The sequence below is a fragment of the Aulostomus chinensis genome, chromosome 10 (genome assembly GCF_037954235.1).
Source record: "Aulostomus chinensis isolate RoL2024-O1b breed Wild chromosome 10, RoL_Achi_v1.0, whole genome shotgun sequence".
Classification (NCBI taxonomy): Eukaryota; Metazoa; Chordata; class Actinopteri; order Syngnathiformes; family Aulostomidae; genus Aulostomus; species Aulostomus chinensis.
This window is the reverse complement of record NC_141329.1, coordinates 29,348,877-29,366,528: the sequence shown is the minus strand read 5'-3', so window position 1 is coordinate 29,366,528 and position 17,652 is coordinate 29,348,877. Positions and strand designations below refer to the sequence as shown.

Genomic DNA, 17,652 nt, shown 5'->3' with positions numbered 1-17,652 from the left:
GGATAGAGGGATGACGGATGGACGGATGCATCATGGAGGGTGAAAAGAAGGGCTTGAATTATTGCTTTCTGAGTAAATTATTATTTGTCACGTCTACACCAATTGCATCTCTCTCACTCGCTCAATCTCTCTCGCCATGGTGATCTGTTAACATGTGCCGTTTGTTTAGGAGGAGGAGGAGGGATGAAAGGAGGAGGGGTGGGGGGTGGAGGATTTAGAGGGAGGGGGCGGGGCTCAGAGCTCCTTGCTCAGCGAATCCCAGGCAGTTCTAATCCTCTTTGTGTGGCCTCACACGTTTCCCGCCTTTTTGTCTGGTAAAATGATAACAGAAGAGATTGAAAAAATGTATTAAAGAATAGTAAAACGAATAATAATAATAATAATAATAATAATAATAATAACAAACAGTCATATAAAGGGTTACATGTGTGATTAGTACAAATGTTCCTCGTGTTGAGTTAGTTATTTTTAGGATGTACACAAAACAAGCACAAGAGTTTCATGAGGAAAACATGACAAAGTGTTGTCACATTATAAAGGAAGATCATCATCATCATCATCATCATCATCATCATCATCATCACCGTACAGTCGTCTCGCTAGCTGTCTGTCTTTTGTTCCCTGTATTTGAACCATTTTGTGCTCCTTGAAGACGAGTTTTCCCTGAAATGACATCACCTGACAGGCCGCTTGCTTGTTGTGCGTCTTTCTGTCTATCGTGGTGTTTGTGCGACCAGAGAGGGAGACGTCTAGTTAATCTGGCTTGTTGAAGAGGCTCCGTGACACTTTGATTTTGCCTGCTAATCCGTTGATGGACTCAACTCTATTGATGTCAGCTAAACCAGCTTTTCTCTCCCACAGCAAACAGACAGCTAACTATCTCTACTACAGCTAGGCTAGCAGCTAACAGCTAGCTGCAGCTGGAGGTCTGAGGAGGGGAGCACCCACAGTGGCGCTTTAGTGGATATAATCTGTCTTGCAATGCAACCACAGCTTCCAATTCAGAATGTTTACGTTCCTTGAACATGCATTCTTTTTAACGTCCAGCAGGCGGCGACTCCACTGGCTGTACTGACCCTAAAGGGAAAATTAGAATGATTTATTGGAGTAAACATTTTCCTAATGAGTCTTAATTGTTATGATATTGGTGTTTTAAACTGGAGTTGACCAGCTGACGGGGACCTGGATGGAGGCGGAGCAGAGCATGTCCACGGCAGGCAGATCTACCATAGGTGTGCCAGTCTAGCATTCGTTGCTATTCAACCCAAATAAATCATCAGCATTTTTGTAATCTATACTAAAAATGGGCACTGATATCATTGGATGCAGGCAGATATCATTCTGGGTACTATATTTGTCATTTAATGACAAGTACTTGCAGGAAAAGAACTACTGTATGTTACAGGATGTGTTACTACATTTACAGAGCTCTGCAGGGATGATGTGTGTTTGTAGTACAACATGAAGTGACATCTTCACTAATGAACCCTCTGATGATGCTGGAAGCCTGAATGCAACAGTTAGCAGTGCTAAGCTAACGGTAGCCTATGCGTGGTCTACACCAGGGTCACATGACCTCAAGGTCACCACCGCTAAGGCTCAGGCTTCTTGTTTCCCCCTGATGAAATTTGTTGACCTCCATGACCTCTGTAGGCTCCTCTAGACTCTTGTTAGCAACCCAGGTTTTTAAGACAACATCCACCGGTCTGGTGTTACTGGTGGATCTGATGTAGACCTGAACCTCCACCATCCACCGGTCTGGTGTTACTGGTGGATCTGATGTAGAACTAAACCTCCACCATCCACCAGTCTGGTGTTTACTGGTGGATCTGATGTAGAACTAAACCTCCACCATCCACCGGTCTGGTGTTACTGGTGGATCTGATGTAGAACTAAACCTCCACCATCCACCGGTCTGGTGTTACCGGTTGGATCTGATGTAGAACTAAACCTCCACCATCCACCGGTCTGGTGTTACCGGTTGGATCTGATGTAGAACTGAACCTCCACCATCCACCAGTCTGGTGTTTACTGGTGGATCTGATGTAGAACTGAACCTCCACCATCCACCGGTCTGGTGTTTACTGGTGGATCTGATGTAGAACTGAACCTCCACCATCCACCGGTCTGGTGTTTACTGGTGGATCTGATGTAGAACTGAACCTCCACCATCCACCGGTCTGGTGTTTACTGGTGGATCTGATGTAGAACTGAACCTCCACCATCGACCGGTCTGGTGTTTACTGGTGGATCTGATGTAGAACTGAACCTCCACCATCCACCGGTCTGGTGTTTACTGGTGGAACTGATGTAGAACTGAACCTCCACCATCCACCGGTCTGGTGTTTACTGGTGGATCTGATGTAGAACTGAACCTCCACCATCCACCGGTCTGGTGTTTACTGGTGGATCTGATGTAGAACTGAACCTCCACCATCCACCGGTCTGGTGTTTACTGGTGGAACTGATGTAGAACTGAACCTCCACCATCCACCAGTCTGGTGTTTACTGGTGGATCTGATGTAGAACTGAACCTCCTCCATCCGCCAGTCTGGTGTTCACTGGTGGATCTGATGTAGAACTGAACCTCCACCATCCACCAGTCTGGTGTTTACTGGTGGATCTGATGTAGAACTGAACCTCCTCCATCCGCCAGTCTGGTGTTCACTGGTGGATCTGATATAGAACTGAACCTCCACCATCCACCAGTCTGGTGTTTACTGGTGGATCTGATGTAGAACTGAACCTCCTCCATCCGCCAGTCTGGTGTTCACTGGTGGATCTGATGTAGAACTGAACCTCCACCATCCACCAGTCTGGTGTTTACTGGTGGATCTGATGTAGAACTGAACCTCCAATATCAAAAAGTTAACCTCAACTGTCAGCACCTAACAAAGCAGGTAAAATTAACTATGAAATCCCAGCGACCATGTCATTGGTTTGTTGCGACCCTCGGGTTAGAAGCTCATTTATATAACCCTAACCCAATGGAATGTTTGGCTTCTGAGTCTGACTGATCAATAACGGTGATGGGGAAGCTGCTTCTACTGGTGACCTGCTAACACAAATTTATAAAGACAGTCTATGATTATTAACACCTTCCACCAAGAGCAGCACATTACAACACCTGATGAGGGTCACATGAACTAATAAAAGAAGGGGTTTTAGGCACAGGATTTCCATGGCAACGTAGACTAAAGAGAGACATCCGAAAGAACAATGTTTTCTTTAACATCTAATGACATTCTAAATAGTTGAGAACGTGTGGACCTCTTCCTCCCAGCAGCTGCTGCGACAACAGTCACAAAGTCAAGACATGGTTCTTTTAGGTGGAATTGCAGTCACATGGTCAGTGGGAAAAAGGAGCAGCCTGAAGCTTAGTGGTGGTGACCTTTAGGCCATGTGACCCTGGTGTAGCTCCTTCCTAGGCTAATGTTAGCTTAGCACTGCTAACTGTAGCATCCAGGCTTCCAGCATCATCAGAGGGTTCATTCGTGAAGATGATCTTGATGAACTGAACCTGGAAGATCATCAACTTTTGTTCACCAGAGCTGATTTACTGGTTCAATCACCACAATCACATGGAGCGATCCTATTGGCTGCTGGGGGAGAAGCCAAGAGATGACCACTTCCTGTTGGTGGAGGAACCAGGAGGTGACCACTTCCTGTTGGACTACAAACACACCCCGTTTTACTAAAGTCCTGCTGTGCTACAAAAATACCTGATCCTTGCCATGCTACTTATTTGCTACCAAACATAATTGTTTGGTTTATGACATGCCAGAAAATGACCAAAAAAAAGACCAAAATGTGCCCCAGGCTGAGTTATTGCTCGTTTGATAAAAACCGAATAGGCTCTATTGGGAAGACACAGAATATCAGCAATTGTTTGAATTTCAGGGGTAAAACCAATTAATTTTCTGCATGTTGGTATTAACAAAATAACTGAAATAACCCCTGAATTCACGAAGCGTTTCAGTTGTGTGTCTGTGCAGATTTCATGCCTCCTAGTCATATAGTTCACATTTTTGAAAAGAGTCAGGGCGGCTGTCTTGGTGCTAAGCTAATCTAGCTACATCAAAACACCATTTATTGATCTTCCAACCCAGAAAAGGGAAGCAGACGAGCATGTTTCTCCGAAAAGTTGATTAACTGATTGATTGATTGATTGATTGATTGATTGATTGGGTGTGTTTGCATGTGTACATGTGCGATAGCCTGTACGAATATTTGGCACATTTAAGTGTTTTACTTGCGTACTGTACATGTTTATCAGTAAGGGTGTGTTCTCAGTATCTGACGTTGGAGTCATGACCCCCGTTAAGACAATTGTTGACGCACAGCTCCCTCTCTAATTGGTCAGTAGCTGCTGACATCACATTCTGAACGATGGCCACTGCTGCCTCTCGCAGATCTCTCTTCCTCATTTCTTCATCCTCCTCCTCCTCTCTCTCTTCCTGGTCACATGACTCTGCGTCGTGACAACCTCCATTTTGTGGTGACCCTGCCTCCTCCTCCTCCCTGCTTAGTGCTATCTCAGGCTCTGTACTGCTATCGTTTGTTAGTGCTGATAGTTGATGTCTGTTGTTAGTATCTCCTTCTTCGTCAGAGTCCCAGTCGGCGTGCTGTAACTCACCACTGTTCACAGCCGCCGTGGCGTTGATGATCTTGGCGTTGGCCTCGTCTTTTGCTCCTCCCGCCTCCTTGCCCTTCTTCATTGGGCTGCTCCCTGTTGTCTTCTCCTCCTCCTGGTGATTGTGTGTGCTGTTCTCCTCTGCGGTTCCGTTGGAGCAGCTGTTCTCCCCGTTGGTCACTGGAGCTTCAGCCGGCATCTTCTCCGCCTCCCCGGTGCTTTTCTCTGCTTCTGCTGCCTCTTGGTTGTTGGTCTCCTCGGTTGCTGTGGCGGCTTCACCATCAGTGCCTCCTTCCTCAGCTGGCTCTTCTCCCTCCACAGCCTCCTCCTCCTCCTTGGCGCCGTCGCCCAGGTCCACACTGGTGGATTTGCCTTTCCGCAGGATGAAGTTCTTCAGGGAAACCGCCCGACCAAAGTGTGAGCGCTTGGCCTTGGCTGACTTGCCATCTTTGCCTTCTTCTGCTGCTCCTTCCTCACCTGAAGGACCACAGTTTCTTTAAGAACAATGATTTTTCAAGAGTTCCTTTACATGTACATTTCAATGTTATCAACATTGCAAAGATGTTTTAGAGAAGACAAGATTATTATTATGTCAGTGACATCATGAACATGTCTCCACTGGTCAGTTTCAGTCCAAGGTGTCACTTCAAAGCCGGCCATTTTGATCAATTTTTTTTATTGTTTATTAATGGATTCTTATTGGCTGCCACCTTGGCAGCTGCTAATTTTCCTGGGTTCTATGAAGGACATTAAACACAGAGGACGTAAAACATCGTATCCAAGTCAAGATTCCATGCATGCGCGCATGTGGATGCACACATTGACGACAAGCATGAAACATTTGAAACAGCTATGACTGCAAACTTATGAATGCAGAATCAATAGCTTTGTTTTTCAAATTTGTTTTTGAGATCAAGGGCATGTTTTGTTTGGTAGCACAGTAATTGAGGCACTTGTCTAAAGGCAACAAGGCGGCAACCTAAAATTAGCATGTAGAGATACAGAGGACAGGCTGGAGCGTAGCATCCAGCTGTAAACTACCCATGAACTCAATCATTTCTTTTGGGAGGCTTCATGATTCCAGTCAGACCCACATTCTGTTTCCAGCTGTGGTTTGGTATCACGTGTCTCCCCGTTTTTCTGTTAGATGCTCTGTTCGCTAAAAAAACAGTAAAAACTCCCGAAGAACGAGCCCAACATATGTCACCTCATCCAGATGTCTGTGTTTTTGGAGCCTTTGTTGATACCACCAGGACAGAAGCAAAGCATGGCCTAAATTTAGCAGCACTGTTGACTGAAGCTACAATGTGATTTAAATTTCTCATCAGATGTTGAATATTTCATTTGGGAGAATGTTGAATTACATCACCTCCCCAAGAGTTATCACGCCACTAGGTTCTGTCTGTGCTCCCTGGACAGAGACAGACACGAAACAGGTGTGAACAAAGTGGAGATTTTTGTGCCCCCCCCCCCCCATACATTTGTGAATAAGAACATTTCATCATCAGAGGCCCAGTATTTGTATTTGCAGTATTTGTATACTGCAATCTGAAATTAATCTCAGGCATCCTCGTTCTTGGTGTACTGGTCACATGAAATGTCAAGGTTTGAGGCCGTTCCATAAAATGGAGACCAAAAGCCCTTGAAGGTTCTTAGATTTTGGGGAACCTTCAGGGTAGGAAGTTCTCAAAGCTCTCACTGTGACTTCCTGCTGAGTTTTGTGTGTCAGATTAAACATTTCACCTGTGGTAGCAGCTGTAGTCGCGTCCTCTTCCCCACTGGGGGCGCACTCTGTGTTGGCACGCTTGGACTTCGGGATGACGCGCTTCTTAAAGGAGGTCCAGATCTCATTGGCATGTTGTGTCACCGTCCCCCCTCCTGCCGCTGCCTTTTCCTCCTCTCCCTCTGCCTTCTCTTCCCCTCCGTCTGTCTTGGCCTCCTCAGCTCCTCCCTCGGCCTTCACCTCCTCTCCTCCCTCTTCTTCCCCTGCCGCCTCCTCTTGCTTCTCAGCGGAGTCTTTGTCGGAGCCCTTGGCTTTACCACTGATGCCAACCATGGATGGGTCCCTTTTCAGGCCCTGGAAGGTCCAGGAGCGTTTCAGCTTCCACCTCTTTTGCCCTGAATCCTTGGAGTCCAGTGTGGAGGAGTCTCTGCCCCCTCCTTCTGCTCCCTCCCCTCCATCCTCCTTCCCATCTTCCCCTCCTCCTCCACTCTTCTTGTGTGCTTTCTGAGCCATGAGCTTCTTGAAGGAATGCCAGCGCTTCATGTGCTTTGTGGCTGCCGAGGAGGATGAGACCTTCTGCTCTCCTTCTGCTCCTCCCTCTGCTCCTCCTGTGGCTCCGCCCTCCTCTGTGGTAGAGTCCACAGTGGCGTTAAGTGCTTCAGCATCTTCCAGCCGGTCCAGGGACTTGGATCTGACTTGTTTCTGGGGTTCTGCAGCGGCGCCGTCCTTCTTTTCGGTGCTACGATGGGAGAAGATCCTTGCCACTGGCTTCCTGATCAGATCCCGGACGGTGGATTTGGCCTCTGCTGGTTTGCCCTTCTCTGCCTTCTTCTCCTCCTCCTTTTCTCCATTTTCTAAGGCTTTCTCTACCCCAGCCTCTCCTTCTGCACCTCCTTCTGCTCCTCCCTCCACTACCGCCTCCTCTCCTCCTTTTTCTCCCTCTTTCTCCCCTCCCTCGGCTGCGCTCTCCTCTCCTCCTCCAGCAGCTGAGCTCTGCTCTTTCTTCTTCCTTCCTCCCATCACCTTCCCCAGGCCACTCTTGTTGAGGAAGGAGTCCAGGAAGGAGGTCTTGGGCTCAGTGGAGGAATTTTCTGAGCTCTGGGGAGGTGCTGCCTCCTCGCTTGCTGCTCCAGCCCCCTCCTCAACTCCTGGTGCTGCCGATGTGTCATTATTCACAGTCTCTTTGTTATCCACGACCTCACTGTTGACGGTCTTGCCATCTTTATCGACAACCTCACTGTTGACAGTCTCTGAGTTCGCATTTTTAGCTGGTATCTCTGCCTCCGTTGGCTTGCTCTCAGGGGATTTCCCATCTTCCTGGACCACCGGCGCCGCATTGGCCTCCGTCGCCGCCATTGCCAAAAGGGAAAACAAACGACAACAAAAAGCGTGTTCCTTCCTTCCTTTCCCTTCTTCCTTCCTTTGCCTTCTTCCCTCCTTTGCCTTCTTCCCTCCTCTTCCTCTCTCTTTCTGGTGTTTCGTTCCTCCCGCTGTGGTGGCGCTCTCAGGTCATGGAGAGCAGGGTGGCGAACAGTGGCGTGGAGGAAAGATACTCAGCATCCTACTAATCCTCCGAACTCCTGGAGAGAAAAGAGGGATGAGAGTAGAGGCAGAGAGAGAGAGAGAGAGGAAGAGGCACAGATGGTTAATAGTCTGACTCAGAGCCATAGACACTCAATTAGTCTGGTCTAGACTGGGTATTGAATGGGGAATGAAGTGTAACATAATAGAGAATCTCAGTGGGAAATGCAAGGCAATTATGATGCTTCCTAATCAGTCATATTCCCAACCTTCAAACCCCTGCCACTGGAAGTTCGCTGAAGTTGGAGGTGTTTGGAAAAATTACCATCTGCAGCATTTAAACGCCATAAACAGCTTAATTCTGTGTGCTTCAACCCCCCAGAGACGCAGAAGCATTTCTTCTCTAGACTTGTTAAACATCATCAATAGTTTTCTGTCCTGTTTAACACGGTAAGCTCATTGGCTTCAATATGACACAAGCTCCGGTACAACAACTGAAAACCCTTCATTCCTTAACAATTACAGTTATGCCTTTGTTTTTGTGATTGTTCTGAAAAAACATACACTAATTACTGATGGCCTGAACTTTATTATCTTTCTTCTGTACGTTTTTTGCCACCTTCATACTTTGAGCGACTGACACATTTCACATATCCAAACATTCAGCTCTTCGGTCTCAATGTGACTTGTATGTTTCACATTTCAAACCTTTATATTTTTTACTGTGTTGCATTTTTGTACTCTTTTATTTTACAAGGGATGGCTATGGTGAAAAAAAACATCTAAATACTTCAAAATTCAAATGTCTTCAACTTCTGCACACTTTCAGCTACAGAAACCGTTCAGCTATAAATTTGCTCTGCTCGTCAGGGCCTTTCAAACTTATCACTTCTCATATTTCAAAATTTTTTATACTTCTTTTAAAAATATTTCCCATTTTAAAACTTTTTCTACAATGCATGTCTGTGGATAAAAAATCCTCCGATCCTCCAAACTCCCTACAGCTTTCAAGCCCTGAGATTTCCTCATTAAAACCAACATTCACTCAGGATCTTAAAAGTTAGAGGTCAAGGTTCAATGCTAATGCTAACTTAGCATTCGGACACAATCTTATGCAGGTCTCAGCAGTCACATTACAATTTCTTCAAGAGTTGTGGTCTCTAGTTATTATTTCATTGGAGTTTTTTCCATCAACAGCTGTAGTTTTTGCTAGCAAATCAGGAAATAGTGCATTTGTTGAGGACTTCCAGCTATGGACGGATCCACAGTGGGGTTTTAAACCTTCCACAAACATGCAGCTAGAGTTCAGAACTCTGTAAATACACTGGACAGCATTCATTTCTATGGAAAATTTCATCATTTCAAATTTGTTTGCAATCTTGCAAACTTGTATTCATGTCAGTGGGGAGTTTGCCAATGGATTTTGAGTAGACAGTGGAGCTTGCTAGCAACTAAAATGCTACATGGCTACAAGGGAGCAAACAGGCTATCACCATCTGCTTCGTGTTTTAAATGGATCCCACACAAACTGATGGCTGAAAACTGACGAAGGTAACCTTCCAGGTAATCAGTTGGTGTCCCCTGTGTATTATATACAACTAAAGCCGAAACACAGGTAGAAACAAGGCGTGACAGGTTCTTCTATCGCTGCATGAACCGAGCAAACAGTGTTTTTGAAAAACAATGAAGCTCAGTGACACAGAAGGGGAGGATTAATCAGCCCCTGGTCTTTTCACAGAACTCTATAGACCCTTTTACACAGCCTGTTCAATACAAGTTTGATGCACCTTTAATGTGTGTGGCTGTTGTGTATACACAGGTTGGGGTGGGGGGGAAAGAGTTGCCTTTGGAGGTAGTACCAGAGCCTTAAGGAGGACAACACAGCTCGATGTTTGATGGCATGAACTTGTGCAGCCATGGAAATTTAACAAATCTCAGAAGAAAAACAGCAGTTCACCAGGAGCAACCAGCAAACTAACCAGCAACCAGGTAATCAGCATCCAGGTGACCAGCAAGCAGCCTGATCAAATGGGCTTGATTGTGGTGAATTGATGCTAACTGAGCCCATGTTGCTATCTAAAAGCACACATAGGCGTGCTAATATGCTATGTTGTTCAGGACTCTGCTGTAAAAGCAAAGGCGGGTCAGTGGCAGACTCTGAGGAGGGGTTTCTGTGTGCAAGCAGCTTATGTCAGTAAAAAACCAGACCAGAGATTTCCCTCTCCGCTGCTCGCTCACAATTTCATGAATGAATCAGGAGATCAATGAATGTGTGAGTCACACTGCTGATGTGGACTCGCCGCCACTCAGCAGTGTGAGTCTGTGGAGAGTCCAGACATTTAGTGAACATTGTCAGACGCTCCCAGAGGAGGAGGTAAAGCTGTGAGTCAGACTGATGGAGGAAGAGGAGGAGGGGGGAGATGCAGACGAGAGGCACACAGGTGGAGCGAGAAAGAGAGGCAGAGGGGGCAAGCGAGCAAAGTGCAAACACATTCATCACATGCTCCAGATAATCCCACTGTTATTGCCACAACTAACCAACCAGCCGGTTGACTGGCTGCCTCAGTGGCTGAGACACAAGAGCGACTGACGCCGGCGTGAACCTGCAGTGAAATGTACGAATCAGTTTGCCTCCACAGCTGCAGAGCCACTGTAGCACTACGTCGCAGCGCCTCTGTTAACGATGTCGCTGCTGCAAAAGCCCTTCAAAAACCCCTTTAACGCTTGTTTGCATGGAACTGAACCTTGCTGGTGTCATGTCACCCAAGCTGAACCGAGAAAATGGCTGGTTTGGAGAAAATAAAATATGCTACGTAACGTTGCCAGAAGATGGCGTACAGGCGACATGACTGTAACAAATGAAGTAGAAGAAGAAGCAAAAAGAGGAAGCAAGTTCTTGAGCTAATATTGGACATGTTGCTGCTGCCTGGATATGAAGTTTGGAAAATCTGCCATCCATCATCAGTGCTGTCAGATATCCATAGCTGACTCCCATTTTATGTATTTACTATAAAAAATGTAAAAATTGCTGTTTCCAGCCAACTTTTCAAATGTGATACTTCAAAATGCATCAGATATGCTGATGGCATCAAGACTGGGAGCACTGAGCGCTTTGTCGCGCTGCTGCCACCGCTGGGAGAATGATGTCACCGGTAAAGACGCTTCAGTCGACTCAGGCAGGTAAAGAGAACAAAATAAAAAAACAACTTTTATCAGGGCTGTACAAAATATCGATTCCCCAACACCAAGTGGCACTTTAGTGTGTTTTATGGACTGTAACAGCACAAAGATTTGTTTTTGTTCAGAGTCCCACAATCCCTTGGACCTGGTCCCCCTAGGCAGCCTAAAACTCTGGCCCCTTGTCCAATAATCTGGTTGATTCGCCGTCATGTTCACTGACTGCTGACTTGGCTGGCTGTGTACTGAGTCTTGTTTACTACCCTGAGCTTTAATTCACCAGTAGCCTGTTAGCTTGTTAGCACTGACGCACGCAGCTCATTTACTCTGCCTGCTCGTATCACCCAGAGATATAAATGGGCACCTTCACCTCATGCACAGAAACAGCTGCAGGCTTGTACTTCATTAGAATCACAACGCTATCCAGCAGGAGCAGGATAAGCACACAAATTAGTCTGGTGACATCAGTGCAGAGGCTGGCGGCTAAAGCCCTGCAGATGTCCACTCGCTTTCTGCTGGAACTCGATCATCCTGGCCACTAATACTGTTCTGTTTGCAGGTACAACAGGTGATGAGGAGCTTCCCCCTGCTCACACTGAGCTGCGCAGTTTAGACTCAGATTATGAAGCTCTTAATCTACTATTCTGCTCATAAATGATTCATCCATTCATGGCTGTGTACTTCACACGCAATCATGAAATCATTTTCTGCCCTGTTTTCTTTGACTCCCTTCATTCCTCCCAGAATGTGACTCATTTCACATTGTTTTTGTTTCTTATATTTGGGCTTCATTTCCACTGTAAAGCATTTTCAGATGATGAGAGATAATCACAGTCTGAAAAGCTGTGTTCTGCAGTTGAGTTCAGAGTATCAACAGTGAGCCGAGTGAAGATCAGAGGGATTAAAGCTCCAGCAACAACCTCTTTGTGGTAGTTTAGCTTGGTTGTCTCCATGTTGCAGGAGTTCCACGGCCAAATTTGGAGGGAGATCTTTTGCTTGGGGCTGCACGGTGGAGCAGTGGTCAGCACTGTGGCCTCACAGCAAGAAGGTTCCGGGTTTGAGTCCCGGCTCGGGCGCGGGATCTTTCTGGGTGAGTCTCCATGTTCTCCCTGTTCCTGCTGGGTTCTCTCTGGTACTCCAGCTTCCTCCCACCGTCCAAAGACATCAATTTGGGGACTAGACTGATTGATTCTCTAAATTGACCGTAGGTATGACTGTGAGTGTGAAGGGTTGTTCGTCTCTGTGTGTTGGCCCTGCGATGGACTGGCGACCTGTCCAGGGTGAACCCCGCCTCTTGCCCGTAGATGCTGGGATAGGCTCCACCCCCCCGCGACCCTTACTAGTGAGGAATAAGCGGAAGACGACGATGGATCTTTTGCTTCATGCCTCAAACCTGCAGCCTCGTATGATCACAATGTCTCTAAATGGTTCATTGTTCAAGTCAGAAGGAGCACTGGACCGTGAGGAGACTTCAGACATCACTTGTTTCCATGGATACACTCTCACATACAGATGACCGTCTCTGGTTGAGGCCCCTCACAGATCTACATGACTGTGAAATCTGGTTCAGGTGCAGGGACGTTTGGACATGCGGACTCAGGAGTGGGAAAGCTGACGGGATGGACTAAGATTGTAACATTTTTTGATTTCAGTTAATGTCATGGAGCTCCTGTGCAGTGGAAACTGTGGCGTGCTGATGAAAGCGGCTCGCTGTGGTAGGTGTCGGTGGCAACACTTGTGTGTTGGTCGTCTTAGACCAGAAAGTGACCTTTTGACCTAACTGTGTTTAAAAACATGTATTTCTATGACCACTAGAGGGAGGCATACGGAGGTGACCGCAGGGGTCCAGGAGCAATCACTCCATAAGTTCATTCAAAGAAATGTTTAATTTTAATACTTCCAGCTAACATCTGGATTTGTGCACTGTAGGAAACGTTAAAGTCCTCAGTCAATCCAAGATCAGCACTCGTGGGAACACAAAACTCTGGTGAGTGTGACCCTTTGGGCCCCTTCTGGCGCTTCCAATGTCAGACACGCTTTGGACGAGCCATCGTGGCTCCACTATCAGCCTCCATGTCCACGGATGGTCAGACAAATCCAAGCCGTCTGTGCTCAAGCAGCGACACTCCTGCAATGTTCAGCTGGTGCCGAGTTTGACAAATAGAGTTGAGCTCCAAGTAACAACCACAGGAAGGCAGCTGAAGAGTGTCTCAGAGCCCAGGATGCTTCTGTCGGGTGCATTCATGGCATCTCCTCATTGTTTACTCAGAATGGGAACAGGGTCACTGCGCTTTACCCGGGTGTGTGCAGGCTGTCCAGAGTAAGACCTGTTCTTCTGACGGCGGATCGCTCGACATGTTGCAGCAGCTACAGTGAACTTGACCATGTTGTTCTCTGAATTTGTTACCTTCCTGTATTGTTACAGGTCATCCAGCAAAACCTGCTCAACCAGACAGAGCGCCGGTGTCTGTGGGCGACTGCAGGGGGCGCTCCTGGCTTCTGCATCAAGGGTGAAAGCTCCTCCGGCTGATTGATAATGTTGGCGTCATTGGCAACACACTGATTGAGATGAAGGCTGATACGATTCTAAGACTCTTGTTCCTCAGCTTTGTGTGTTTGTGGAATGAAAGTGACGTTCAAATGTTTATAAGTCATTTCAACGAGCAACGTAATCATTAGTTGCAGACCTGCTCATCTAAGATTATTGATTGATTTATTGTCCCGTGTGAGTTTGAAGCTGCAGCAACATTTTCAGCTTCGCTCTTTTAAACTCATGTTCTCTGTTTTGGGCAGATTTGTGGTCATCGAGGAGCGAGCTGGACGGCGAATGAGAGGCTGAAGCCCCGAGGTGTTGGAGCGGCATCAGACAGAAGGGGAGGACAAAATGGAGGGATGAGAAAGAGGGGAGGACTGGGAAGCGATGCAGACATGGTTTATCTGTCTTTCTTCACCTCCATCCTCCCATCAGTCTGTCTGGCTTTTCTCCCCCGTCATTTCTGTCTGTTCTCATCTGCCTCGTTTCTCTTCCATCTTTCTTTCTATTGCTGCCTGCCACACATTTCTTTTTCTCCCTTTCTCTGGCGCATTGATTCTACTTTTTTCACCTTCCATTTCCACATTTCCATCTCGGTTCCTGTCCCTCCAGTAATCACTGGTTTTCATGTCTTAACTGCTGTGTCCTCTGTTTTTTTTGGCCTCTCTGTTAGTTCGAAGTCTTGATAGTTTTCTTTCTGTCTGTCTTTGCTCCAGAATCCATCTCATTTTTATCACTTTAACAGCGAGAATTCCCATCCCCTCATTAGAAAGTCAAATTTCAAGCACAAGGTCACACAGTGTCATTGATTTAAAGTCATCAGTCCTGCTCTCCCTGCCCGACCATCATCATTCAGACCAAACCAGGAGCTGCGGTGCTCATCCAATGGCTCGTTTGTGTGGTGTAAGTTGTGAACCAGAACCAGAAATTCTACATGACGTAATGATACAAGTGACACTATGTGATTTCATGCTGATTTTCATGTTTGTACCCCCTCAGGCCAGGTTCACAGCTCAGGAGAAGGTCACAAGTGGACAGTCAATGGTTCGAATCATCGAGTGGTAACTTCTCAGCTGACTGAGATGCTTCATGTTGCAAGCTTCAGGTGTGCTACAGTTTTCTGGCTTGAGTTTGGCTGCAGAGAAGTTTGTAGATTTTCCCTTCAATTACTGGTACCTGCAAGTATTCTCTAGTAAAGAGCAAATACTACTACTGTATTTGTACAATACATTTGAAGTATCATTTAAATGAGTGTCTGTGGTATCTAAATACGGGCTAAGCTGTCGTGGGTGTGGTCTGTGAGCACCGAGCGGTCATGGCTGCTGGCGAGTGGTCGACACGTTCCTGGTATCTAACAGGAACCGGTTAAGAAAAGTGCCAATCTGAACCTACAGGATGATCAACAGCAGAGCAGGTACTCATCGCAGAACACCGTTATTGCTACATTTCACAGAGAACGTGTGATGAACACGCCGGCTCAGGCGGGGGGGCTTATTGAGGAGAGCACAACGTGGCCAGTGATTCACTCAACCAAAGCCAAAGGTTACGGCATGAGCATCAGCTTCCTGCACACCTTCCCTGTGTTTGGACGAGACCATTTCCACAGCAGGTAACTGTCAGTACGTGGAGCCTGCGGCGCCTCTTGGGTGCGTTTTCAGTGTTTTTGCTCCGTGATGACAATCTAATCCCCCGGGACGCCTGCTAATGCTGCTGTAATAGGGGTCAATGGGCAGGCAGCCGAGTGGCCAATCACTGTTTCCCACTTCATGCTGGGAAAATAGACCTCCTCTTCACACCTTCCTGCTACCAACACGGACACTCCAACACCGCTCAGGTTTTTGAGCCTGCACAGTGGAATCTCCTCTGTTCCAGTTGCGTCTGTTCATTCACAACTGGAGAAACCATTCTTTTTGCCAAATTGTTCTTTCAGGCAAGTCATTTTGCTGTCAAATGACTCATTCATGCACTCAATATTTAATTACCATCTTTAGCAAGTCTTACCTCGGAATTCTCACATTTGGGATGTCTACGTGATCTTGTTGTCCAAACATCATTCAAATTTGTGGATCTCGTTTCAAGATCAAATGAAATCCGGAAAGCGCTAAGGAGAGAATCAGATGAAGAGAGGAACGTTTATATACGCTATACCTCCGCTAAGTGCCAGCTAGTTTTGGACTTGTTGCATGTGTCCACAGACGAAGGTGAAACTTGGGGATGTCTGTGAAGATGACAGTTAAAGGTTCTCTTCATCAGAGCTGATTCCATCTTCTTTAATGAGTATTTCATCATTTTGAGATGAAGTGGAACTTTTTTTTCTGCCAACCTTTCCAATAATACTTCCACATTCCTTTCAAATACGCTGATGAGAACCTGAGTACGATGTAGTTCTTACAGTCAGAACTACCTGACAAATAAGGACAAACCTAAAATAAAATAAAACATAAAATCCACCCGAATGATCTGCTGCTGTCTGGTACTCGCTCACCTGCCGATGCGCCCTCCTCGTAACATCTCACAGTATTCTCCACTCTCAACTGCAAACCGAGTTACACCTAATAACCCTTTGAACTGATGTGAACTAAAGACAAAAGAAGACGGTTTGGTTCACTCCTGCAACGTGAAGATCAGCTGTTCATCAGCACCGCGGAGAGAAGACAAGTTTAGATGACGGCAGCGAGCTCAGGGACGGTGGCAGAGAAGGAGAACTCGGTCAGTAATCAGTTCATTTAAAGGTTCTGTATGGGAGCTGGACAATGGCACGTTTTTGCTGTGCTGAGCCAAATGAATGGAAAGTTTTTTGAAGTTTGCCATCAAACAGGCTGCGATTGGCTTAAAACCATCTCCATGCAATAAAGGCCGTGCATGTGACATCACAGTAGGCAGAAGGACAGCGGTCAGGCCCGCTGGCCCTCGGAGAGGCTGTTAAAGCTTCAGCACATCATATGTTCCCTTTAATGAATGTCTCTCGCGTTCAAGCAACCCCATACTGAGCGTGCTCCATCAGCAGAGCTGGCTACTTCCTGTTAGCCCTCTGCTAGCTTGAATTGGATTCGTACAGCTCTTCTGGATTTCCAAAGTGGATCGATTCTGACAGTGAAACGAGTCATTCTGTGAACGTAACTCGACACATTCCAGAAACGAGGGGGATTCCTGCCACCGAGCTGATGATGTCATCGCCCGCACTGCAACTTCCCAATCTTACCTGATCACCAGCAGTGTCATATCTCTTAATATGGAATTAATAATAATAATATTCAGGTAACCTGGGAATGCAGCCCTTAATAAGCCAATAATCTCCATGTCAGCGAATGAATCACAAGTCATTTTACAAACTCATGTGTCCGTGTTTGTTTAAAAGGCAAAATGTGACTTTAGCCTTCGATGACAAAGGGGAGAATTTACATGTTGCAACAGTTAATGAGTCTTAAAAAAGTTTTAACATGAAAACACTGCTGAAGGTGACATTTCGGGAGAAATCTGGCACCACGGGTCTGCTGCATTTGGTAATAAAACCATCCGTCAGGTTAAATGGAATCGGGCCTGCAACAGAACCGCTTCAGTCCACTTACGGCGTTCTGCTTTAACATTTCAGTCACGAAGCTGACGACAGTGATAAAGAGCTGTTAGAGGCTCAGCCCCTCGCTCTGGGACACCGCAGTAGCTGCTGTGCTGGGAATTGAACCGGTGACCTTTCAGACGGAGGCTAAGCACAGCAGAAAGCATGTCCAGAGTGAGACGTATTCATTCATAAACCAGCAGCAGTAATCAGGTCAGTCACCTGGACTTCAGCTGATCCTGTGACCAGACCAACCATCACAGATCGAGAGATTTTCCCAGGAACACGTTCAGCCCCGGGGCGATTCTGGTGAGCCTTGTGAAGCTGAACTTGGCCACACAGGCTAGAAGCCTGTTTGTCAGCACGCCAGGTCACTGATTACATGTAACGGTTCCATTCAAATGTGTCACACGTGAGAACTGAATTTTGCATCAACCACTGTTACACCTGACATACACAGCGATCCGCTTCTGAGGCATGACATGGGCGAAGCAATGGTCGCTGCTGTC

General features: G+C 46.6%; 1 protein-coding gene across 1 annotated transcript in view; it reads right to left on the bottom strand.

Annotated features, from left to right (window-relative positions):
* The window catches only part of LOC147255231 (uncharacterized), a 34,765-nt gene that overhangs the window by 693 nt on the left and 16,420 nt on the right, over positions 1-17,652 (bottom strand). The window contains exons 2-4 of the mRNA XM_086216996.1: positions 6,377-7,936; positions 4,637-5,110; positions 1-311 (exon numbers count right to left, since the gene is read on the bottom strand). The exon at positions 1-311 is cut by the window's left edge and continues 693 nt beyond it. Coding sequence (XP_086073122.1) covers positions 289-311; positions 4,637-5,110; positions 6,377-7,712 — 1,833 coding nt within the window. The 5' untranslated portion in view covers positions 7,713-7,936 and the 3' untranslated portion in view covers positions 1-288. The remainder of the gene's footprint in view (positions 312-4,636; positions 5,111-6,376; positions 7,937-17,652) is intronic.